Raw genomic sequence first — 24,004 nt, forward strand, 5'->3', positions numbered from 1 at the left:
ACCATCAATTTATGGAAGAAAGATCTAGGGAGCACTGCCTCAAACCCTCCGGATGTTCTAAGACTAGGACTCAGGAGACACAACCCTGACCACTCGCCCCGGATGCAGCAGGAGGGATGTTAGTCAGACTTCAAAAAGAACTTCCTTGCTGCCTGAGTTAGGCATCCTGCCCGTCTGGTAAGAGGTTAGACGGAATGACGCCTGGACTAGAGGAAGTGGGAGACAGGCAACCCTTGTGCCCTTGGCCAAGCTAGAAGCGGGCCCGGCTATTTTAAGAAAGCACCGCTAAAGTTACTAGGGCAACTGCTCTCCTTGGGAACTCCAGGGCAGGCAAGTGGTGACCTCGGAAGGAAGAAGGGGTCTGTTCGAGTGGTCAGGGGGGCGCAAGAACGTGCGAGGCGGGGGTGCGCGGGGCTCACCGCGGGGAGGGGCTGCGCGGGCTCGGCGTGGTGCTGAAGGGGACAGCGCCAGATTTGTCGCACTGCGCAGGCGCAGAAGCAGGAACAACGCTGGGATGGGGAGGAGGCGCGCGGCCCGAGGTGGTGCGCGCCCACTTGACTCTATCTTAGCACAAATCTGTCCTCCCAGCTACCCTTCCCCAAGCAGGCGGAGGAAAAGGGAGCAAGTCCCTCACCCAAACTGATCCTCCTTGGTCCTTCCCCGCTGCTGTTTACTCCCTCTCGCAGCATGGGAGTGGGGGTGGGGTGGGGGAGGGTGGAGGAGTGTGAAAGGGATTCGGGGAAAACCAGGATGCCTGAATTCTTTATCCCGACTCGCTTGATCCCGGACAAGGTGCTGCCTCTCCAGGGCCTCGGTTTCATCTTCAAAGTGGAGTGACGGAACAGACATGCCCACCTTGTAGAGGTGCCGAAGCCCTGATAATGGATGGGAAGCATTTTTCGTTATGAAGAGGCAGGTGAAACGGTTGCACGACGGGAAAGTGCAACCCTGCTGGGGCGGGGGATGGGGGGGTGGGGGGATGGGAGCTATCTGGGACAGCAGTAGCCCTCGGCCTCCTTCACATCCTCCCCGCCAATGGATGATGGGGAAAGCACTGCTCCAGAGGTTCCCTGGAGCGGACTCTGAACTAGGATCTGGGGACGCAGTGAGAGGGCAACCCAGAGTCTGAGCCCAGAGCTCTGGGGGGGGGGGGGGATTACTGCCCCAGGGCGGGCCCAGCCCCAGACCCCACAACTAAACCCCCAGGCCAACCGATAAGCAGTATTCCTGGTGGGCTGACCTGAACACTTATTCTTCTCAGGACTCTAGACCTCCTGGGTAAAGGAAAGGGACCCAGTTGGAGATACAGTCCTTCTTCTCGACCCTACCTTTCTCCCTCCAAGGTGTAAACCCGTTACAAATCTTCCGGGAGTGGAAGGGGTTGGATAGCTCTGTACTTCACAATTAACCAGGGATGGGAGGTTTGGGCAAGTTTGCTTGATGAAGGAAGAAAAATTCTAGCTTTCCCTATTCAATTCATTCAGCAATTCTTGGGCATCTACTACGTGCCAGGCAATAAGAGCCTGGACAGTTTTTCCCCATTTTTCAAACTCGCTAAACGCTATCAGAAGGCAGAGAAAATAGGCCCAGAACCTTAACAGTCCTGGCCCCGCCCCTTATACGTTTGGCTTTGCCTGCTCCTCCCATCACTTCACTTTGAGGCGGCCACTGGCCCAAAACGAAAAAAGCCAGTCTCTGCTGCACCATCGCATTCTTCAGCCTCGGGTCTCAAGCCCTGTAGCGGAGAAGGCGAGGTCTAACTTTACACCACCGGCCTGTTTCGCCTTCAGTTTCGGGATCCATCCGGAACACTTTCAGACAGGATCCTCAGTGAGCCGGCACTCGATTGAATCGGTCTGTCTCTACAGCCGAAGTAGGCGGGTTTGCTGCGGCCGCTCCAGGCCAAAGCAAGAAGACCTTACTGCGCACGCGCAGTAGACAACCGATGGAGCCACCGATGGAGCAGTCCGGAGGGGAGCAAGAGCCCGGAGCCGTCAGGTACCGAGCACCGGAGGGGCCGAGAGAGGGAAAAAAGGCCTGGGGGAGGGGAGCTGAACCAGGGCCGGGTCTGGGGGTCGCTTTTAGGAGCCGGGGCTTAGGAGCATAACGGAGGCGGACTCGCAGGTAACAGCAACCCGGGGACGCCGCCGCCAACGCCCCTTTGCCCGCAGGCTCCTGGACCTGCCCTGGGAAGACGTACTGCTCCCACACGTCCTGAGCCGTGTGCCGCTGCGCCAGCTGCTCCGGCTGCAGCGCGTCAGTCGGGCCTTCCGGGCGCTAGTGCAGCTGCACCTGGCCGGGCTGCGCCGCTTCGACGCCGCTCAGGTAAGCCTGGGGCCGGAGCCCCGCCCCCTTCTGGATACTGCCCCCGCCCCGGCTCCAGCCCCGCCTCCAACCCCCAGTCCCCAGCCCTGAACCTCCAGACCCCAGCTCCGCTGTCTACCCTTCGGGATACCCCTTGGGCCTCTAGGAATGACCTGGAAGCGATCCACCCAGCGAGAAGTACTCTCAAAGGGCGAGTACCGGGAATCAACTCAGAGGGCGCGTAGGGTCTCTCTTGGGAGGTCAGGTGGCAAGCCCCGAGGGCGACCTGCTGCCAGGAAAGCACTCCTCAGGGACGGGTAGGCAGCGTCCGCCCCCGGAACCAGCTGAGAGTCGAGGTGCTCCCCCGCCCGTAGGTGGGTCCGCAGATCCCGCAGGCCGCATTGGCCTGGCTGCTGCGGGACGCCGAGGGGCTGCAGGAGCTGGCGCTGGCGCCGTGTCACGAATGGCTGTCGGACGAGGATCTGGTGCCGGTGCTGGCGCGGAATCCCCAGCTGCGGAGTGTGGCGCTGGCCGGCTGCGGGCAACTGAGCCGCCGCGCGCTGGGGGCGCTGGCCGAGGGCTGCCCCCGCCTGCAGCGCCTTTCGCTCGCGCACTGTGACTGGGTAGATGGACTGGCGCTGCGCGGCCTCGCTGACCGCTGTCCGGCCCTTGAGGAGCTGGACCTCACCGCCTGCCGACAGCTCAAGGATGAAGCCATCGTGTACCTGGCGCAGAGGCGCGGCGCAGGCCTTCGCAGCCTCTCGCTGGCGGTCAACGCCAATGTGGGGGACGTCGCCGTCCAGGAGTTGGCTCGCAACTGCCCGGAACTCCAGCACCTCGACCTAACCGGCTGCCTCCGGGTCGGAAGCGACGGTGTCAGGTGCCTGGGCCTGGGGTCGGTGGGATGGGAGGAGGGCAATCACTTAGCCTCTGGGGGTCGGGGCGGGCTGTAGTTGTCGAAAGGCAGAACTGGGGTTTCTGTATCTTCCTGCTACCACGGCACCCCCATTCTGAATAGGAAGGGCCTCTAAGGAATGCCTAGGCCAGAGAGCCCACAGTTTAAAAACTTTTTTGAACCAGTATTTACACATTGGGAGATTTCACATACAGAGTACAAAAGTCAGATTTCTAGCTGTTCTTCAACAAAGGGAAAACCTTGCAATCCTGGGCACAGCTGAGAAGCAGGTTCCCTGTTTCAGAGACAGGAAGTCTCCGGTTCACTGGAGGCATTAAGTGTATGACCCCAAATCGGGTCTCCTCCCTTCTGTACGGAGGGAAGAAGTATGCCCCGAACTGGAGGGAGACAGGGGCTTTGCCGGCTCCCCCACCGTGGGTGTAGCGGCTTCACGCCCCTCACCTCACCCGGCTCCTCCCCCAGGACGCTGGCCGAGTACTGCCCCGCGCTGCGCTCGCTGCGGGTGCGGCACTGCCACCATGTGGCCGAGCCCAGCCTAAGCCGTTTGCGGAAGCGCGGCGTGGACATCGATGTGGAGCCTCCGCTGCATCAGGCCCTGGTGCTGCTACAGGACATGGCAGGCTTTGCACCCTTTGTCAACCTGCAGGTCTGACCCGCCTGCCGATGGACACAGCTGGACTGTGTGGCGGGGCCTCACTGTGAACCATAGGGAAACTGAACTGTGGGGGCCTCGGCTGAGAGGCCAGTGCCCTGCCCTACCCTGGAGCTTCAAATAAAGAGCTTTTTACCCCTTCTTGCCTGGCGCTGCTGCCCTGTTGGAGATAGGGGATGTGAGGCTGGGAGAGACAGACACAGTACTCCAGCACCCCAGCTGTGAAATGACCAGAATGCACTCACACCTTCCTGGGGCTACCTTTACTGTGCCCATGGCAGCTCCAAGAGGAGGTTAACACTGTGGAGCAAGGAAGTAGGGAAAGACGGGGGACAGGAGTTAGGGTGGGCCCTGTGTGGAGGTGTAGGGCTCCTGCATCCCTCTGGGATCTGAGCCTAGACGGCTCCGGCAGAGTCTGGCGAGTGCCTCAGTGGAAGCGGTACTTTCTGGCTGGCTTGAGGTTGATGTATGTGGCCTTCATCTCCTCAGCCTCAGGGTTCCGCACATCTTTGAATCGCTCCCCTTTGGTGCTCACTACCTGGTTGTCGATGTATCGGATCAGCTTCTTGGGAGCCTGTCAGGCAATCAGGTAGTGAGTAGCAGAAGCCAGGAGACGGTGGCACCCACTCCACGACCCTAGGAGCTGTGACCGTCTCACCTCCTTAGGAGCCATAGGCCGGTGAATCTTCTGATCCTCTGCGCTATCCACCATCATGTACCTGCCAAAAACTGGCTGGGTGAAGCTCCTGCCACCCTAGGAAAACCCTCTAAGGGCCCGGCCCGGCCCAGCCCAGCCCAGACTCACTTCTGCAGGATGAAAGACTTCAGCTCATCCTTTTGGGGCCCTCTGAGGCGCCTGGGCAGGTCCTGCAGAGAGGGGAAGCCTGTCTAGGGCCTAGGGTACCAGCAGGAAAAGCAAATGGGGATAGGCTAGGGGCAGGGGCTTAACACTAAGGTGGAACATAGCTGAGGTTACATGGGGTTGGGGGGGCCGTCTAGCAGAGGATACCTGGTTGTGGCCATCCCAGGCTGCAGGCCCCTCCTCCTTCCCCTCTACCAGCATCTGCACAGCTTCTTCCAAGTCCCCTCGAGCTTTGGCCAACACCCACTGGGCCTGCTCCACCGAACAGGTAGGGAACACCTCCAGAAGTACGTCCACCCCTGGCAGCAGTTCCTCCTCAGCACCGGATGCCTGTGGGCATAAATGTTGACAAGAGGCAATACTTCCTCCTTTCCAGGGCCCTAGCTCCCTCGTCGGTACCCTCCTCTACCAGTACCTCATCTTGAGTGTCCCCAGCAGCAGTCAGAGAAGACATCATCTCTTCTTTGAGCCTCTGCAGAGGCTCTGGGGAGACAGATACCTGACCTTGGACCTCAGAGCTCTGTGGTTTCAGGTTCTCTTAAAGAGGCAGAAAGAGCAACAGGTTTGCCAGGGCTTTGGAGGATGGGGGTTTGAGCCACCCAAGTGCCCGATTCCCAGACTCACCTTTGTTCCTGGCACCACTCAACTGCCCTGAGAGCTTCCGCATCATTTCCCCTATTGTACCTCTGAAAAGGCAAGGAGGGCGGTAAAAGGACAACTCTGCCCACCCTCCACAATCAGCCAGCCCTCCCCCTTCTCTTGGTCCCAGCCAGGCCCCACCTTGGGATGTAGGCGAAGCCAGGCACATAGGCCTCCATCATCTCAGTGAAGGCCTCCATATCGAAATTCTCCTCCGATGGGCCTGAGGGGCCCAGGTCCTCAAGGACCCCAAGCACATAGGAGAAGATGACCTCATCCAAGCCGCTGCAGGAAGGGGACAGGACAAGCCCTGTTACCTCCAGCATTGCCACCTAGCCTGGGACTCCAGCCCTGGGCGTCATGGGGTCCAGGAGCCAGACCTCAAGCCTTAAGCCCAGAAGAGTATCCCACCCACCCCCCGACCCCCTCAGAGCTTTGGTTTCCCATCTGTTTAACAAGGGTGGCAGGAACAGGATGAGAGGTTAAGGCCATACCAGCAAATCATAACCAGCCCTCCTCCACCTGAGGAATAGGGCTGAGTACTTCCCACCCCAGTCTTTCCATCGGCCAGGGCCCAGAGTACTGCCCAGCAGCTCCAACTCTGGCCCCAGCATGACCCTTCTAGGAGAGCAGCTTCTACCTGAGGTCAGCCTCTGGGAGGTGCGTCTGAACAAAGGCAAGGAGGGCTGCACTGACAATCCTCTCCAGCTCCATGCTCTCTCCTCTTCTGAAGGGACACAAGACAGAGGCTTGTCAGGCCCTCTTCTGCCTGCCCCTGCCCACCAGGTCCAGGGGCGGCCAGCTCCTCCCTCCTGCCCTGCGTGGAAACCATTTGTTGACGTTGCCCATAGCTTCCAGTTCTTCAGCCCTCCCCCGCTCCCTCAAGCAGAGCCACAGCCCCCTGCCTGCCTATCTCTCCACCTCCTCCAGCCTGAGACAGGGCAGGACGCTGTCTCAGGAGAAAGTTTCCAGAGTGGACGTTTCCCTCCCCCCTCCCCCTGACCTCTCCCCATCTCCCCACCCCATTCCCCAACAGTAGGCCTAGACCCTCTGGGAAGAAGCCAAGGTCTTGAGGTCACATGCCTCCTGGCTGAGGAATCCCATCACTGAGAGGGCCACTTGGCCCCCAAGTCCAACCACAAGGGACCCATTGTCCAGCCCCCCAAGAAGCAGGCCTCAGGACTGAGCACAGCCATTCCCCCACCCAGAATGGGCCACCCACCCTCTGCACAAAGGGGCTTTTCTGGCTCTGGGGCCCAGATAGAAGGGGAAGCCTTTCATGAATTCTCTCTTCCTGCCAGGTCCTTGCCCTTCCAGTAGCTTGGGCCTATCTACGGAGGACTTTCCATCCTCCGCCCCAAGGCCTACAGAGCCCTACAAGATCTGGCCTTTGCTTACCTCTCCAACCTCACCACTCCCTCCTTGCTAACTCCACTCCTGCCCCAGCAGCCTCCTTGCTATTCCTCAGACTTGCCCAGTTTCTTTCTACCTGTCTCCTTCAGATATCCACATGGCTCATCCCCTCACCTCTGCCAGGGCTCTGCTCAAATGTTGCCTCCATAGAGAGACCTTCCCTGACTAACTGACCAAAATTAGGCATTCCCCATACTCCCCAATCCCTTACTCTGCTTTATTTTCTATACAGCATATACTACAGCTCCATGTTATCTTTATGTTTATTTGCCTGTTGTCCTCCCCCACGGAATGTAAGCTTCAAGAAGAGGGAGTTTGGGGGGGGTGTACTTTGTCTTATCCATTGGTATAGCCCTAGCACCTAGAAGAATGCCTGCACTTAGTAGGTGCTCCATAAATACTTATTGACTTATTTCATTCCTGCTTACATGCTTTTGACTCCCAAAAGTCTGTATTTGGTAGTCAGGAACATCTAGGTGGTAAAGAACTGCTCCAGACCCACAAGTCCAAATGTCAGCTCATTACCCCACTCCGAAGACTCAGGGGCACCTCAAACTTCACCTACCCCCAACTCACCATATCCTCCTGATCTGTGTACTCCCCCTCCAAACAGGCATCTCCTCCTGTTTCACCGGCTAACATGACTCACTCAGCTGCCAAACCTGAAACTTGGGGGTTACCCTTGATTTCACCGTCTCTCAACCCCTGCTGCAATCAATCAATCACCAGGTCCTATTGAATCTATTCCCTTATTATTCTCCATTCTATCCACTTCTCCCCAACTTCAGTCTGGCTTCCGCTCTACTGAATTTTCTCAGGCTAAGGGCTGAGTTACTTTTTCAGGTTTTGGTCTCATTAGGTTGAACCATATGAACTTGCCAATATTACCTGTTTTTTCTTTTTCAAAGTTTTGTGTGTGTGTGTGTGTGTGGTTTTTTTTTTTTTTTTTTTTTTTTTTTTTTTGCAATATTACCTGTTTTTGATCTCAAAAAGAAAAGAAAAAGGCAATTTCTTGTAGTTTCACCTAATATTTGCCCTTTCAAGTAGCACCAATGTTGGTCTAGGAGGCATCACATCCTCCTATTTTCTCTTCTACCTCTCTGGCCCATTTCTTCTCAGGCTCCCTTCTCTGTCCCCCTCTCCTCTGCTTCCCCCTAAATGTGGCAGCAAAGCTCAGGCTCAAAGCTGCTTCTCCTTTCTCCTCAGTCTGCACTGTCTCTCTCTGGAAGATCTCATCTGGGCCCACATCTTGTACCAACTTCCATGTCACCAATTCCCAAATGTCCAATCCTCTAGTCCAGTCTCCTCCTCTGAGCTACACACTTGTACGTCTACCTCTCTGACACCTCTGTGGGGATGACTTAACATGTCCCAAACTGACATTCTCCCAAGTCTTTTATTCTTCCAAGGCTGTCCTCAGTATATGCATGTCCATGTACCCAGCTGTTCCTGCCACAAGTCCGGGAATTATCACTGACACCATCCTACCCCTTGCCTTCTCACATCCAATCAGTCACCATGCCCTGACCATTATCCCTCAACATATCTACTTGTCTCCATCTCCACTCCCACTTGGCTCCAACTCTTGCCTTAACTGCAAGAGTTTCCTAAATGTTCTCCCCACTACCATCTTTCCCCCAACAACCTATCCTCTACAAAGATCATGGCTGTACAATATTTACCAAAATATCACACTTTTTTCTGCTTAAAATCTGTCAGTGATTTCCTGCTTCCCTTCAGATAAGTCCAGATTCTTTTTGTGGCCCTCAATTCAGGGCCTTACTCCTGCCTACATCTCTCCAGCCTCACTGCCCCCCCCACCGCCCCCACCAAGGATCACTCCCCTCCACCCCAGCTTGCTTTCAGCTTGCCAGCACTCCAGCTTTTTCACAGCAAGGGTCTTTGCACAAACTGTTTCCTCTGCCTGGGCAACTTGCCACCTCCACCCCTTCACTTGCTAACTCCTCTCACCTTTCAGGTTTCAGTTTACAATTTCCTTCAAGGGATGCTCCCCTGACCCTTTAGAACTGGTTTGGTCTCCTCTATCTTACACCCTCATTGCAGACTACACTTTTCCTTACTTAGCAGTACCTTTTACAGCTATAATTAAAACATTATTGGGGCAATGTTTAATGTTTCTTCCACATGTTTCATGAGGGCAGAGACTACACTCCTGGCTTATTCATCAATGTACACTCAGTGTCTCCTGTGAAGTAGACACTCAATAAACAGTTACTCCCCACTTTAGAAATGAAGAGATTGAAGCTCAGTGGGTTTAATGACTTGCCCAAAGTCACCTGGCTTGACTGTTGTAGTCAGGAGATAAATCCAGGGCACCTAGTTGAGTGAGTGTATATTCTAGGAGCTACTCCAGGGGATGGGGAGATGTCAAGACCCCCAATTGGGTTGAGATAGGGCTACCATCTAGTATCGCAGTCCCCTTGTCCCCTGACTGGTAACACAGAGTTGCTGTGACAGCACAGGGGTCGCTTAGGACAGCAAAACTGAGAAGCCCTATCCTACCAGGGGAGGACAGCCTCTTGCTCCAGGCCCTACCATAGGCCCTGGGGAGGAAGAGAACTGCTCAGACAGGGCATACCAGATCCCATCATGCAGCTCCCCCAAGAAGTCAGCCCCCTATGGAGACCTACATCCACCCTGGGTTATACCAATCCTGCCTGCTAGCAGTTGCCTGCCAACCTCTGCTGGGACGAAAGTCCACGGATGCTGCATGAAAGCTTCTAGGGAAGAAGCTCTCAGGGATGTGTCTGATGCCCCTAGGTTTCTAACCAAGGTCCAAGAGCCAGGGAGTTATTATTAGGAAACACCCCACTGTGCCCAAATAAAAAGTCTTCCTGCCCTGAGCTTTTGCTCTAGCTTGTCTCCTAATGGAACATCCTCCTTCCTCCTGTTCTTGGGCTGCCCAAACTTCACCCAGCCTTCAAAGCTTGCCACTTCTTTTTCACCCTTCTCCATCCCCCTAGGCTTCCTCAGCATCTCTTTCCTACCCAGAGGCTTCTCCTAATATTTCTCCTCCACAGTCCCTAAGCTGGGGAAGCTGCAGCCTGAGCAGCCAGCCTTCTCCAGGGTAAGAACATGATTTCCGTGAGACTTTTCAAATTCTGGATATAGCCCACAGAACCCCATTACTTCCTGGGGGCTCCAAATAAGGGTTCACTGGTTAGCTGCACCCATGAAATGTGATTGTCGGGCTTCCCTGGTGCCGCAGTGGTTGGGAGTCCGTCTGCCGATGCAGGGGACGCGGGCTCGTGCCCCGGTCCGGGAGGATCCCACGTGCCGCGAAGCCGCTGGGCCCGTGGGCCGTGGCCGTGGCCGCTGGGCCTGCGCGTCCGGAGCCTGTGCTCCGCGGCAGTGAGAGGCCCGCGTACCGCAAAAAAAAAAAAGTGATTGTCATCCTGTCATGAGTCCTGTTTAAACACCTCTGATGAAGGTAAAAATATTTAGCATTTACTGACTGCTTACAATCTATCAAGGATTGTTCTATGCACTTTACATGTATTAACTTACCTAATCCTCACAATTACATTAACATATAGATACTAATATATCATATTGATATTACCCAAAAGGAAATGGAGGCACTGAGAGGTTAAGTAACTTGCCCAGGGGTCACACAGTAAGTTAATGGCAGATTTACACCCAGGCGGTCTGGCTCATTGTTAACCACTACACTATACCACCTTTCATGATGCAAATGGTCAGTCCCCAGCCTGTAATCTGATCCTCTCCTGTTTGGCTGGCCCTCTTGCCTACCTCAGAATCTTTGCTCACACCATTCTCCCCATTCAGAATGTCTTTCCCTTTGCCTCTCACTCTGCAGGCCTCACTTCCTTCCTGCAGCCAACCCTGACTGCCCCATCCTCACTGCCCCCAGCTGGCCTGAGAGCATCCCCAGGACCAAGCACAGGCCTGGACTTTCCAGATGTTCCATAAAAGCCCCCTGGACAAGTTTAAGTGAGACTGGGGGAAGGAGTACCATGTTGTTCCCTTGGGGTGGGGAGACGCCCAAGGTGGAGGGAGAGCAGAAGGCCATGTGGGAGGAGGAATCCTGGGAAGCAGAGTGGAAGAAGTCTGGGGCACTCAAGAGGGTCTAGAAACGAGGTCTTCACTGCTTCTCCCAGCCCCTACGAAGCCCAGCTCCTGGGGCCCTCGTCCCATAACGCAGGTTCCAGAGCACATCATTGTCCCCTGACCCCCAAGTCAGGTCTTGGAGGAGCCAAGGACACCGATGGGTACACAAGGGATTCCGGCACCCAAAGTCAGGCAGGAGCACAAATGGGGGGAGGCGGGAATACAGGAAGTGGGACCACGATGATGGCCGACCCCTGAAGCAGGAGCTCCCTAAACGAGCTAGCGGAGTACCTATAAGCATCCAGAATAGTGGGCCCGAGGGCACAGGGATGCGGTTGCGGCCCTGAGGGACACATGATGAGGGAGGCCTAAGCAAGCTAGGATGTGCCTTGATATAGGCCACGACGAGAATCAGAGATGGGGTTCCGGCGGGCCCCGGGGGTACCGTGGGGAGACACACAGGACGGGTACCCTGGATCAACGCTCTCCGCGACTCTCTTAGCCCTGGGCCGGGGCTTGGAGGGGAAATCACCTGCTCCGTCGGGCGCCGCCGGCGACTTGTCCCGCGCGGTGCAGCTCTCATCCCCCAGCCCCACCAACGAGATCAAAGGCGGGGCCCAGAGCGGTTTCTTTCCAGAAGCGCTATGGTAGCCATTTTTAAGAAGGGCATGCCCACAACTGGGCGGGGCTTCTGCTACCATTCTCATTTGTCTCAGAGCTTTGGGCGAGCTCCCTCGGCGGCCATTTTTGTTGAGGGTACGGAGGAGTTAGGCGTGGAGATCCAGCCAGTGGGTGGAGTCTCAGTGACTGACTGTTATCCCCTCCTAGTGCCTTGCCGTCTGCCCAGACGGGAGAACATTTTGACCCCACCCAGTGTCTTCCCATCCGTCTTATTTCCTCGCCCCCAAATCTCCGCCCTCAAATCCTGTAGCTTCCCCACCCCCACCCCGCCCTTGTCTCTCCCTGGTTGGTTCTGGTGGCCCTACTCCTAGACCCAGTGTTCTTCCCCAAATCCCGTGTCTCTCCCCCTTCGTGTCCAGTCTATATTCAAGCCTTGTCACCCAACAACTCTTAAGTGCTGACTTACCCGCCATGTCTATCTCTCCTTTGTATTCTCTTAACAGCGATGTTTCCCCAAGATTAGTGTGGGTTACCAGGGCCTGGGTCTTGGGACCTGGAGCCTGGTTTGGATGGGGGGGGGCAGCAGGTGCTCTGAGCGAGGATCCACCTGAGCGCAGATCCACGACGGCCTGCAGGCCATGCCCACCCCCAGTAACTTCATGCCCGAGTTGGCAGGGCTTCTCATTTAGGACAGGACGGCTGAACTCCAGTACCCTGTAAGGCCTCAGCTTCCTCTTTCTCTTCCTGCTACGGAGCTTCCCGGTGCTACCCTGTGGGGAAGCCCATAGCCTTCCCTTCCCAAGAACCCTTTAATGGGTCATGAGGGAAGGAGTTCCATTCAAGGCTGAACTCTCCCATCCCCGATCAGCAGGGATGAGCTTCTTTTCAGGGCTAGTCCCCCTTGTAGGGCACTGGGGACCCTGAGATTATCCCTATCCACAGGAGCTCACAGTCCAAGGTAGAAAGTCCCATCCTCTCTTCCCTAAGGACTGAGGCAGTGCCAAAATATGGAGCAAAAGGGGATCACTGCTCCCTCTTCCAGTCCTGTCCCTCACAGCAGCCTCCCACCTCCCCCCCCAGGATCCTCTGGCCTCAAAGAGAGCAAGATGTTGGCTGCTGGGGAGAGGAGGCAGGAAAGGGGAGGAAAGAAGGAGGGAGCACCTTTGGCGACGTGTCTCCCATAAAAGCACTGCTGCTGCCAGCCTGGTGCTGCTGGGGTTAATGAGGGGTGGGGTGACAGCCACTTTGTTCTCTGGCCAAGCAGGCCCCTGGGAAAGGGGTGATGGATACCTTCCAGCCCTCTAAAGACTTGGCCATCGCTCCCCTCCCCCAGTCCCCTATCCTCCCTCCCCCTCTATTGCACAATACTGATGACTCTTCTCTCCCTACTACCTCCATTACAGGAATTTTCAGGTTTCCTCAGAAGAGCTGTCCCTAGTCCTGGCTCAGGACCCTTGTGGCCATCCCTGAGGCATACCATTCCCCCTCCCCCACGGCCTGTTTCTTGAATAGCAGTTGGATGTAGCTACATATTATCATGGGAAAGAACTTCCTGAGTTTTCGGGGAAGGATGATGGGAAAGACCATTTAGAGGGAGCCCCTCAATTCCCAGTTCAGACCCTGGAGAGTCTCAACTCTGTGCAGCAAGGGTTAGGTTTTGGAGTCAGAGGACAGAGAGTGGGCTGAGGAGAGGGACCACCACAGGCACAAGGACACACACAAACTGTAAGGCAGGGGATCCAGGGAACACTTGTCCTTCTCGACATTCCACAGCAGGCTGGACCTTAAGCTCCTGATTTGCTGTCCCCTCAGGTCTCAATCTCTCTCCACAGGATAGGAACAAACTCCACTTATGCTTTGGATGGTGCTTGAAGCTACATGAGGTGAAAGGAGGTATAGCGATACCTCCTCTCTCCCCATTCTGTCAAATGAATTCTGCAACAGATGCTGGGTCTCCTGAGCTGATGGGAGAAGCCAGAAGCCTGCGCTGAAGCTTCCCCTAGCACATCAGTTCCCCATCATCCAACCTCAGAATGAGGAAATTGGGCTTGAATTAGGCATAAAGAGATTTCCCAGACATTAAGAGCAGAGAAAGAACCCAGCTGGCTGGTCTCAAGGGGTGGGAGGGACTCGGAGACTGAGGTGAGGAAGGGAACGCTTTGAAAGATGGGGTGGGGGGGGAAGAGGAGGGTCCCCACTCTTGCTTGAGGTCAGCAAGGGCTCTCTGGGCAGGGTGCCTGGCCCTCCCACACCTTCTTCCTTTCTCAGAAGAGCCAGGATGGGGCAGGGGTGGGAGTTGGCTGGGGCGGGCCCTATTTAAGGAGCAGTCTCTGGGAGCATCACTGTAGATCCAGCTCCAGGAGGGAGAGAAGAGGCTTCATGGGTAAGTGCAGACCCCTTTCTCTCAACTCAAGCAGGGTGGGGGTAGGGTGACTCCTGAGCCTGCCAGCTTGCCTCTCCATCTCCCGGGATAGGCTGCAGGTCTGCCCTGTGAATGGGAATAGCATCCCAGCCCTCAGTTTAACTCTGTAGAAAGTCAATGTGTGTTTCAGGGAAGTCTCTCTCTTCTGCTCCCTTATCTATCCCAGGTACTTCAGATCTTCACTTCAGGTGGAGAGATTTTCAGGGAGTTGGGACTCCTGGACCTCTCTCTATCTTGGGGATCCACATCTTGTGGGTCCTCTTTGGCTCAGGAAGCCACTCATTCTCTAGAGAAATGCCCTTCTCAGTGTACATGTTCTGGCTGTTCCCCTAGCCCCTTGCCCATCCAGTCCACATCTGGCCCCACCAGGAGCATATCTGGGCAGGAGATGATGGGTCTGACTCTGCAGTACCCACGGAATCCCTACCACAGCCCTGAGTCCCCTCCCCTCATATCCTACATCAGTATCCTGTTAGAATTTAGAGAACCCTTACCTCTTTCCCTAGCAATGGGCCCCTATTTTCAGCTCCAGGCTCAGACCCTCAATGGGATAGGAGGAATCTTGAGATCCCAGGTTCCTCTTCTGACACATCCTGGGAATGGGGGGAAATTCACAGAAGGGAGCACAGGAGGGCAGCGTCAAGGCTAAGAGAACTTTGGCCATGTGGCTCTGAGAACTGAATTCCATAGCTGTGAGCTCTAGCAAATGCCCCTGGGACTCCGTTCTGGTGCCCGGCTGTGCTGTACGGTCAATACTGAGGTCATGGGGGACCTGTTCTCTCAGACTCACAGCGTCCCAGTCAGGTGCTGCCACCTGCCAGAACGTTTAAGAACTTCGAGTTACTCTTCTTGTCAAAGACTTCAATGGCTCCCCAAAACTCCTCACCTTGCCATTAAAGTCTTTCAAAGTATGGCCTCCACTTAGCTTTCAAGCCTGATCTTCCATTGCTCCCTGGTTATAACCTGTCCTCCAATGAAACCCTGCTACTTCCTGCTCCTGCTGCCATGCTTTTATTCACGCTGATCCCTCCCCAGTTCTTCCTGGGACACCTCCATTCCATCACTGTCTGTTGGAATCCTATACATCCTTCAAAGCCTCTCTCAGATGCATCTTACAAGAATCTTCTTCAACCCCTCAATGATGCATACGATCTCCTACAAATCCTCTGCACTCCGCTTCCAGTGGGGCTTGATTCATGAGCCCCATAGTGTCTAGTCCTGTGTCCTACACAGAGTGGCTGTTCAATAAACGTTCCTTGTGTTTTGCTGAGTGTGTCTCATGTATGAAGAGGAAGTTTGGCCTAGATGTTAAGGCTACAGTCAGATTTCCCAGGTGTATTCTCTGTGTGTACCCTTGGGTAAGTTGTTAACTTCTATCGGCCTCAGTTTCCTTGTCTATAAATGGGAATAATAATTATATCCACATCAAGGTTTTTGCGAAGATTAAATGATAGTTTTTGTACAGGGGTCTAGCACAGTGCCTGCACATAGTAAGTTCTCAGTTAAGTGTGTGAGATTGCTATGATTCTTCTTTTTTTTTTTTTTGTATTTTGGCTGTGCCATGTCACATGGCATGTGGGATGGTTCCCTGCAGGGATCGAACCTGGGCCTCCACTGTGAAAGCACCAAATCCTAACCACTGGGCCACCAGGGAACTCCCTGTTATGATTCTTATTATCCTCCCTTCAGTAGGATGTGAGCTACCCAACTGGGAGGTAGGATAGGGTTTAAAATTGGTCAGTCAGGGTTTATTGAGCAAAGGGCTCTAGACCAGATGCCAGGGTTGGGTAAAGCTGTGGCGAGGCCAGGAGGAGAAGGCCATCAAGATGAGTTTGGTAGCCCAAGCCCTGCTGGGATCTAGAAGCTCTGGATTCCCACCTACTGTGTGACATTGGGTGAGTCACTCCTTCTCTCTGGCCTTGGTTTCCCAGCGTAAGGTCAACTGAGGAGGTTGGGCCAGGTGAACAGTAAAGTCCCTGGCAGCCCAGATGCTTTATGAGTTCTAAGCTTCTAAGGGTTAAGTTCAAAGAAAAGAACAAACAAAGAAGCATCTAGGCTCCCTGCAGGGCTTCTTTACATCCTAGGGCTGGAGCAAGCACTGGGGTTTGGAAGGATTGGCATGTTGGACTGAGCTGAGTGGCAGTACTTCCTTCAAAAAGCCTGTAATTGGGGGCCTCCTCCCTCACTGGGGCTGGGGGATAGGGGTATATTGCTTGCAGTCTCTGGGCATTTCCAGGGCATATGTGGAAGACCTGGGGGAAGAATGTGAGCAATGCGGATTCTCAGAGATGGGGGAAGTGTTTTTTTTTGGTTTTTTTTTTTTTTTAATTCCTGTGAATGGAATTTTGGGGGGTATGTACTTAGTTCTTTTTTTTTTAATTAATTAATTAATTTTGGCTGTGTTGGGTCTTCGTTGCTGCGTGCGATCTTTCTCTAGTTGCGGAGAGTGGGGGCTACTCTTCACGTTGCGGTGCCCGGGCTTCTCATTGCAGTAGCTTCTCTTGTTGCAGAGCATGGGCTCTAGGCATGCGGGCTCAGTAGCTGCGGCACGTGGGCCCTAGAGCATGCGGGCTTCGGTCGTTGTGGCTCACAGGCTCAGTAGTTGTGGCTCGCGGGCTCTAGGGCACAGGCTCAGTAGTTGTGGCACATGGGCTTAGTTCCTGCGCGGCATGTGGGATCTTCCCGGACTAGGGCTCAAACCCATGTCCCCTACATTGGCAGGCGGATTCTTAACCACTGAGCCACCAGGGTAGTCCCGAGATGGGGGAAGTTGAGAGACTTCAAGGGTCTGGACCTGAGACGATAGAGAAGGAAGGGGATTCAGAACACACCTAACTTGGTATGAGACTCATGATTTACTTGAAGCCTGCCTTGTTTCAAAAAAGGATTTGAGGAGGCTTACCAGCATGCAGACAACTCTCTAAGATTAAAACATAAAATCTGTGACAGAGTACATTTTAAATGTGTATCCTTTTTGATCCAGAGATTCAATTTACTTATTATTGCTATTTTTATTTTTAGTTAGAAATTATTTCAAACTTAAAGAAAAGTAGCCAGAATCGTACAAAGAACTCTGGCTTAGCCTTCTACCAGACTGACCAACTGTTAACGTTTTGCCATGCTGCTTTCTCTCATCTACAGTCCTCATTCAAATCTTGTTACTTGTCCCAACACTGTCCTTCACAACAATTTTCATTCTGGTCCAGGATCCAAAACAGGATCGTGTGTTGCATTTAGTTTTCATGCCTCTTTTTGTCTCCTTTGACCTGAAACCTTTGTCTTTTATGACATTGACATTTTTGAACAATTTTCTCTCAATTTAGGTTTATCTGAGGTTTCCTCATGATTATACCTTACTGCTGAACTGATGTTATATTTTTCCGTTTAACATATCAGAGAGCACATGATGTCAATTTGTCTCTGTTAAAGAAAAAATTTTAGGGACTTCCCTGGTGGCACAGTGGTTAAGAATCCACCTGCCAATGCAGGGGACACGGGTTCAATCCCTGGTCCGGGAAGATCCCACATGCTGCGGAGTAACTAAGCCCGAGCGTCACAATCACTGAGCCTGAGCTCTAGAGCCCGTGCGCCACAACTACTGAAGCCTGTGTGCCTAGAGCCCGTGCTCTGCAACAAGAGAAGCCACCACAATGAGAAGCCTGCATGCAACAACTAGAGGAAGCCCGCGTACAGCACCGAAGACCCAATGCAGCCAAAAATAAATAAATAAAATAAATAAATTGAAAAAAAAAATTTTTTAAGACACCCATTAAAGATGGTAAGAAAGACTTTAAGAGGGACTACTGCAATGGGGTTAAAGTGTTATCCACAAGTCTTCCCTATTATATTATCACGTTACTATTTTTTTTCAGGTTACTATTTTAAAATTTGTAATTAATAAATATCTTATTGGAACACACTTGAAACTATATAAATATCCAGTTTCTCATCAAACTTTCACCCATCAGTTTTAGTATTCAGAAATGATACTCACCTGAATCAATCACTACTCTGATGATTGGGAATGGTGATTTTCTAATTTCATTATTCCTTCTACTATAAGGAAGAGCTTTCCTTTCATATGTATTTTTTAGTTAGTATTAGTATGGACTTAGGGATCCTTATTTTATTCAGCAGGTTATAATCTGTTACTGTGATTATTTGTTTCGATGCTTAAATTGTCCTTGATTTGGTCAGTGGAAGTCCCTCCAAGTTGGCTCCTTTGTTCTTTTGACATTTTTGATCAGTCCTTTATTTTCTGGCACGAGTTGTTCCAGTCTCATCCTGTACCTTCCCTGCCACAGCCTTGGAAGCAGCCATTTCCCCAAGGGGACTGGTTCCTTTCACTGGAGAATGTAATTTAGAACCAAAGATCTAGGCACCGGCTGTGCTCGTGCTGCGAGGGTGGCGTGGTCCAATGATTCGATTTCTAATTCTAAGACTTCAGAGTCCACAATTTAACACTCGTGTATGTGAATAAAGATGCATATCCAAGGACATTTATTCTCATTACCCTCACAACTTCCAAATAAGACCAAGCCATCAGCTTATTTTTTGCCTGTATTACTTCAAAAGCCTCCTAACTGCTCTCCCGATTTTCAAAATGGCCCCTCTATAGTCTGTTTTCCACACAGTACCCAGAATAACTTAAAAAAAAAAATCTCATCACATTTCCCCCTGCTCATAACCCTCCATCCCCTAAGAATAAAATCCAAAATTTTCTACATGGCTTCAAGGTACCACAGGATCCAGCCTCATCTGTAACCTCATTAATTATCACTTTCGCACTCGCTCACAGGACAAGGACACCCCAGCCAAAGGGTGTTTGTATTTGCTTTTCTCCCCCAGCTATTCAAATGGCTCATAAAGGTCTTTATTAGGTCTCCACTCAAGAGTCACCTCTTCAGAGAAACCTTCCCTAACTATCCTGTTGAAAACAGCACCCCATTACTTATCACTTATGACATTACGTCATATATTCCCATTTGCTTGTTGTCAGTCTCTGTTTCTCTACATTACACCTCTAAAGTAGGCTCCATGAGGGCAGGGAGTTGTTTGGTTTTTCTCCCGTAGCACCAGTGCCTAGAACACTGCCCAGCAAACTGTGGGCTCTCAAATGCCTGTCAAGTGAATTAAGATAACTTTCATTCCTTGGGACGTTTGCACCCACCATACTTCCTGCCTGGCTTCCCCTCACCCTTCTCTTTGAATGGCTAGCTTCTTCATATTCTTTAGATCTCAGCTTAAATATCTTCCATAAGGACAGAAACTGCCATGGCTGTCTCATTCACTATGGTATCCTCAGGGCCTACCACAGTTCCTGGCAAATAAAAGGCACTCAAGAAATTTGTTGGATGGACTTTTAATAGCTAAAAACTGGAAAGAATCCAAATGCTATAGAATATTGGATGACTGTTAAAGAATGAGGTAACTCCATGCGCATTGGCACAAAATGATGTCCAAGATATACTTAATGTATAATGTAACAAGCAAAACTGTGCAATTCATTTTATGTAATTAATACTAGGTGAACAGGAAAAAAATAGTAGAAAATACTAGATTGTACCTCAGTGATCATTTGGGGGTGAGGGATATTAGAACAGATTTTAACTTCCTATTTTATAAACTTCTGTATTGAAGACTACTTTTTAAAAACAAACACTACCCTTTGAGCACTTAGTACATGACAGGCACTGTGGTAAACATTTTTTGTGCAGGATTTCACAGTACCTTCTCAATAATCTTATGAGATAGGTCCTAATACCATCATCCCCATTTGCAATGAGGAAATTGGTTCAGGGACATTAAGCAATTCATCTAAGGTCACACAGCAAACCCATCACACTACAACACCTCCCTGTGTCTTTATAATTAAAAAAAAAGAAAGGAAAGGAAAATAAGATGAAACTAGGGGCAACAGTTCAGGATCAAGGTTTTACACAAAAGATGCTAGGCAAATTTGGCTCCCTAGAAACCAGGGCAAATAGAAAAATATGATCAATTATGAGATCCTTGGTGATTCAAAGATAAAAGCAAACTACTTATCAGTAGAAACAGCTTTACCAAATGCTGAGGTTTAACAGAACTTCTCCAGGAAGCTCATAAATACAGCAGTGTTCAATCAAGTGATCTACAGTTCAATAACATACCTGTATACCCAGGTAGCTGTTGGCCAACCACAAATGGAAGTTCAGTGAATGCAGTTCCAATAGGAGCCAAATTTATACAGCCTGGGCATCAGATCTGGTGGTCTGGCCAGACCCTTAGTTAAAATTGCATGTGTGGCCTAACCCTCCAGCAAACTCCTATACTATTGCAAATTCACCCTATTAAACACTGTTAGCAAGAATCAGGAGACAAGAAGTGACATTCATCTTAAATTTAAACGTTGGTATATTTTCCAGGTAGGCTGGGTTGGTTTTCTTCTTCTTTTACAGATGAAGAAACTGAGGCTCAGAGTCTAGAAAATGTCAGAGCCATTATGGATCTGATTATGGATCCCCTCCTCGGCCTTCCTCAGCCATGCTTGTCATCCGCGCCTCAACAAAATAGCTTATGCCCTCGGAATCTCTCTGGGGGTGGTGGGCCTCAGGACCTAGAAGAGTGTCCTCTTGCGCTGGAAGGGAGCTGGTTAAGGGAGAGTGAGGCCCAGCCAGTGAGGAAGCACACTTTTTCCAGAGGTCCACTCTAATCCTCACCTCCAACACCTTGTACCCCAAGATGGAAAGTAAGGCTCACATTACACAGATGAAGAAAAACCCCTAACCCCAAGCATAAAAATGATCTTGAAGCCTACACTTGACTTCACTCATTTATTTACTTTTCTTACAAGCTGGGGATAGGTGGGCCCTCAGCCTGGGGAGTGTGGAGAGCTTTGCTGGAGGGAGGAGAGGAAAAAGCGAAAGTGGGGGCTTATTGCAGGGCAGGATTCAAAAGGGAAGAAGATGGGGAGGAAGGAGAGAGGAAACAAAGGGTTCAGGCCCTCCTTCCACCACACACACTCAGGCTTCCCAAGTCCAAGTAGAAGGAAGGAGTTAATAGGACACCCACTCAGAGATGTCCTTGATCCATTCTCGCCCTTGCCCCGCCATCCAGCAATAACCTGAGAGAAATCAAGGAAGTGCAGGAAGTGGGCGGTGGTTAAAAAAAAAAGAGGTGACAGGTGCACCCAGCCCCAGCGCACAGCTGTGGCGGCAGGAGGAGAGCCGCGCGCGTGCTCACCCTGACCGGCCGCCGGGCCTCGCGGCGCCCTCAGCTCAAGTCTTTCCTCTTCTTCCGGCGGCCGCGCTCCGCCGCTTCCCCCGCGGGGCTGCTGTCGCCGCTGCAGCTGCCGGCTGGCCGGCGCACCACTCGCCTCTCCATACGGTGCTCGGGCTCGCGCACGCGCGGCGCGCCCTGCAGCAGGAACTCGCCGCCGCGATAGGTGACGCGCACGTCGGTGCGGGGGTACGTGCCGTACGCTCGCCGCAACTCCCGGCGCACGAAGTCCGGCAGCTCGAGTCCCGGCCCGAGCGTACGTTCCACGCGCCCCCAGCGCAGCTCAGCTTGCAGGCTGCCGCCTTCCGGCCACTGCGTCCCGCTCTCGACCGCCGCCAGCCCCGCAGCTGCGGGCTCCTGCAGCGACGGCCCTGGGTAGCCGGGCGCTGGGAACAGCGGTTGCAGGGCCGCGGCGTAGGCCTGCGGGAAGGCCCACAAGGGCGGCGTGACCACTAGCGTCGCGCCTGTGGCGTGGAAGCAGTGGTATTCCCGCGGAGCCGCCCACCCGCCCGCGCTCAGGCTCGGGGGCCGGCTGCAGAAGTTGTGGGCCTGAATGGGGGGCAGCAGCGGAGGGGCGGGCAGGTAGGTGTAGGTGAGGTGCTGCAGCAGAGGCCAGACGTTCTGCCCAGGCGCCAGGCAGCAGTATGTGTACATGGTGTGAAGCTCAGGCGGCCGGCATTGTTACTGGGGCCTCGTCCTGGTCCAGACCTGGGGTGGGGGTGTGGGGTGTGGGTGCACTTTGTTCTCATCTCCACCACCCACCCTGGGGCCTGGTTACCTGGGGCTCTGGTTCACAGCAGGGGTCCCTGCACGTGTGCCCATTCGGGAACTCTTCCTAAGGAGTTTAGCTCCCACCTCATCTCTTGTCCTAGGGCTGGACCCAAACCCCAGGCTCCCAGCAGGCAAGAAGGGCCCAAGCCTTTTTCAAGCCCCCAGTCCTGAAATGCTCTTCCCAGGTGGCTCCCTACTCACTTGTCTCCTTTAGCCTTGGGGAGCTGGTCCCCAGCATTTGGGGGAACCAGAGAGATCCAAGAGCGGGGCTCCTCTCCACCACTTTTTAGTTGAGCTGCTCTCCTCCATGCCCCGCCTCAGCCACACCTCCCGGTTTCCAGGCAAAGGGAAACACCTTGAGCTGGCCCGGAGCCAGCCAGCTTGTGTCTACACTGGGTGAGCCTCGCTGAGGACATCCAGTGGCCTTTCCAGTCAAGTTAGCTCCCTGTTCTCCACATCCCCTTTTTCCACCCAGGTGGGTTGAGTTATCCTAACATTTGAGTGAAGCTCCTGCACACCAGGCACTGAATCAAGTTGCTTATGAGCATCTAACCTCAAGTTTACATCAACCCTAGGAATGAGGTACTAATATTTTTCTGACTTTACATAGCAAGAAGCTGCTTGTCTCAGATTTGGTACACAATAAAGCATTCCATGACTGGGGCTTACATAGGTTAAGTGTCTTGTCCAGACTCACACAGCTAGTTATGGTAAGGGCAGAATTCAACCCCGTGTCTGTCTCAAGACTTGTGCTCTCAGCAATAGCCTAATCACCAATCCATGCTAGGGCTTCTTTCAGACTATCTGACAGTCCTCCCTTCTAGAATGTTCCTTAAGAGCTTCTAACTTTTTTTAAAAAGAACTTCTAATTCATATTAGCCATGTGAAGAACATGGTGGTATCATTCTCATTTAATAGATAAGGAACAAGAGATTCAGAGAAGTTAGGCCACTTTCCCAGGTTCACATAGTCTATAACTGGCACAGTGGGATTTGAACCCAGTGCAAATGATTCCAAAGCCCAGAATCTACTTGGGTGAAGCCAGAAAGGTTGCTTCGTTCAGATGGGTTGAGCACTGTCTGAGCTCCAGTTCCCTCTGGCTGCAGGTCATGCCCTTCCACCTCTCTTCCCCAGTGGGTAGTAGTTGCTGGATGATTAAAATGGATACCCTCTTCCAGTTTCTAGGCCGCCAGGCCATCATACTTTCCTTCCCCTTCTTCTGTTGACTTAAGCAGCATCATGACTAACCCCCATAGGTTCTTCTAGATTCTCAGTATCCCCCAAAGCCCAGCTACCCTCTGAGGAGGTCCCCCACACTCAGCCTGGTGATGTCACATTTCTTTATTCCTGACTGAGCCACTCTCTCAAGTCTAATTCAGGCCAGTGGCCTAGTGAGAACAGCAGCTAGGACTAGGTTAGGGTATGTATCTAACACGCCCTACCCAACAGCTCCAAGAAGGGAGCCTCTCCCTCTGTCCACTTAAGAACTGGTCCCAGGACATAGTGACCTTTGTTGGGGGAGGCCTCCCGCCCCCAAGATGTCCATGGCTTGACCCCTGGAGACTTGTTAGTATGTTATATTACATGGCAAGGGGGAATTAAGGTTGCAGATGGTATTAAGATTGTTAATTAGCAGTCCTTAAAATAGATTATCCTGGATTATCTGGGTGGGCCCAGTGTAATCACAGGAGTCAAATGTGGGAGAGAGAGGCTGAAGAGTCATAGTATGTGAAACTAAGAGTCAACCAGCTCTTGCTGCTTTTGAAGATGAAAGGGGTCATGAGCCAAGGAATGTAGGCAGCCTCTAAGCTGGAAAAGGCAAGGAAAGGGGTTCTTCCCTAGACTCTCCAGAAAGGAATGCAGTCCTGCCAACACCTTGACTTTAGTTTATGGGACAGAATCCCAGCCTCCAAAACTGTAATAGATTTGTATTAAGCCACTAAGTTTGTGGCTATTTGTTAGAGCGTTAGTAGGAAATTAATATACCTCCCCACTCCCATTTATAACTTTGCCCCCCCTCCAAATCCCAGCACTTGAGGAATGTGCAAAACTACC

General features: G+C 52.5%; 3 protein-coding genes across 6 annotated transcripts in view; 1 reads left to right on the forward strand and 2 right to left on the reverse strand.

The window, feature by feature from the left end:
• The window catches only part of LOC309816317 (uncharacterized protein C10orf95 homolog), a gene marked incomplete at its 5' end in the record, with an annotated part of 234,588 nt that extends 212,756 nt beyond the window's left edge, over window positions 1–21,832 (reverse strand). Inside the window, 2 exons of the mRNA XM_082643648.1 lie at window positions 16,282–16,715; window positions 21,143–21,832. Coding sequence (XP_082499774.1) covers window positions 21,173–21,832 — 660 coding nt within the window. The 3' untranslated portion in view covers window positions 16,282–16,715; window positions 21,143–21,172. The remainder of the gene's footprint in view (window positions 1–16,281; window positions 16,716–21,142) is intronic.
• On the forward strand, window positions 1,512–4,008 carry FBXL15 (F-box and leucine rich repeat protein 15). 2 transcript variants are annotated; one of them, XM_082641491.1, is made up of 4 exons: window positions 1,512–1,998; window positions 2,172–2,325; window positions 2,679–3,184; window positions 3,867–4,008. In XM_082641491.1, exons 1-4 carry the CDS (start codon window positions 1,946–1,948, stop codon window positions 3,994–3,996), a joined length of 843 nt encoding a protein of 280 aa, XP_082497617.1. In that variant the 5' UTR covers window positions 1,512–1,945; the 3' UTR covers window positions 3,997–4,008. The 2 variants fall into 2 exon arrangements, with proteins under 2 accessions (XP_082497617.1, XP_082497616.1); XM_082641490.1 differs by having other exon boundaries at window positions 1,518–1,998; window positions 3,683–4,005.
• Window positions 4,117–11,544, reverse strand: CUEDC2 (CUE domain containing 2). 3 transcript variants are annotated; one of them, XM_082641495.1, is made up of 9 exons: window positions 11,411–11,544; window positions 6,014–6,100; window positions 5,515–5,658; window positions 5,359–5,420; window positions 5,150–5,271; window positions 4,882–5,064; window positions 4,678–4,739; window positions 4,531–4,591; window positions 4,117–4,446 (listed from the first exon to the last, which is right to left on the reverse strand). In XM_082641495.1, the coding sequence occupies exons 2-9, from the start codon at window positions 6,085–6,087 to the stop codon at window positions 4,300–4,302; spliced, it is 855 nt and encodes a 284-aa protein (XP_082497621.1). In that variant the 5' UTR covers window positions 6,088–6,100; window positions 11,411–11,544; the 3' UTR covers window positions 4,117–4,299. The 3 variants fall into 3 exon arrangements, with proteins under 3 accessions (XP_082497621.1, XP_082497623.1, XP_082497622.1); XM_082641497.1 differs by having other exon boundaries at window positions 6,014–6,190; XM_082641496.1 differs by having other exon boundaries at window positions 11,350–11,544.
• Window positions 21,833–24,004: the final 2,172 nt, after the last annotated feature.

This window comes from Mesoplodon mirus (assembly GCF_964341445.2).
Source record: "Mesoplodon mirus genome assembly, chromosome: 2".
Classification (NCBI taxonomy): domain Eukaryota; kingdom Metazoa; phylum Chordata; class Mammalia; order Artiodactyla; family Ziphiidae; genus Mesoplodon; species Mesoplodon mirus.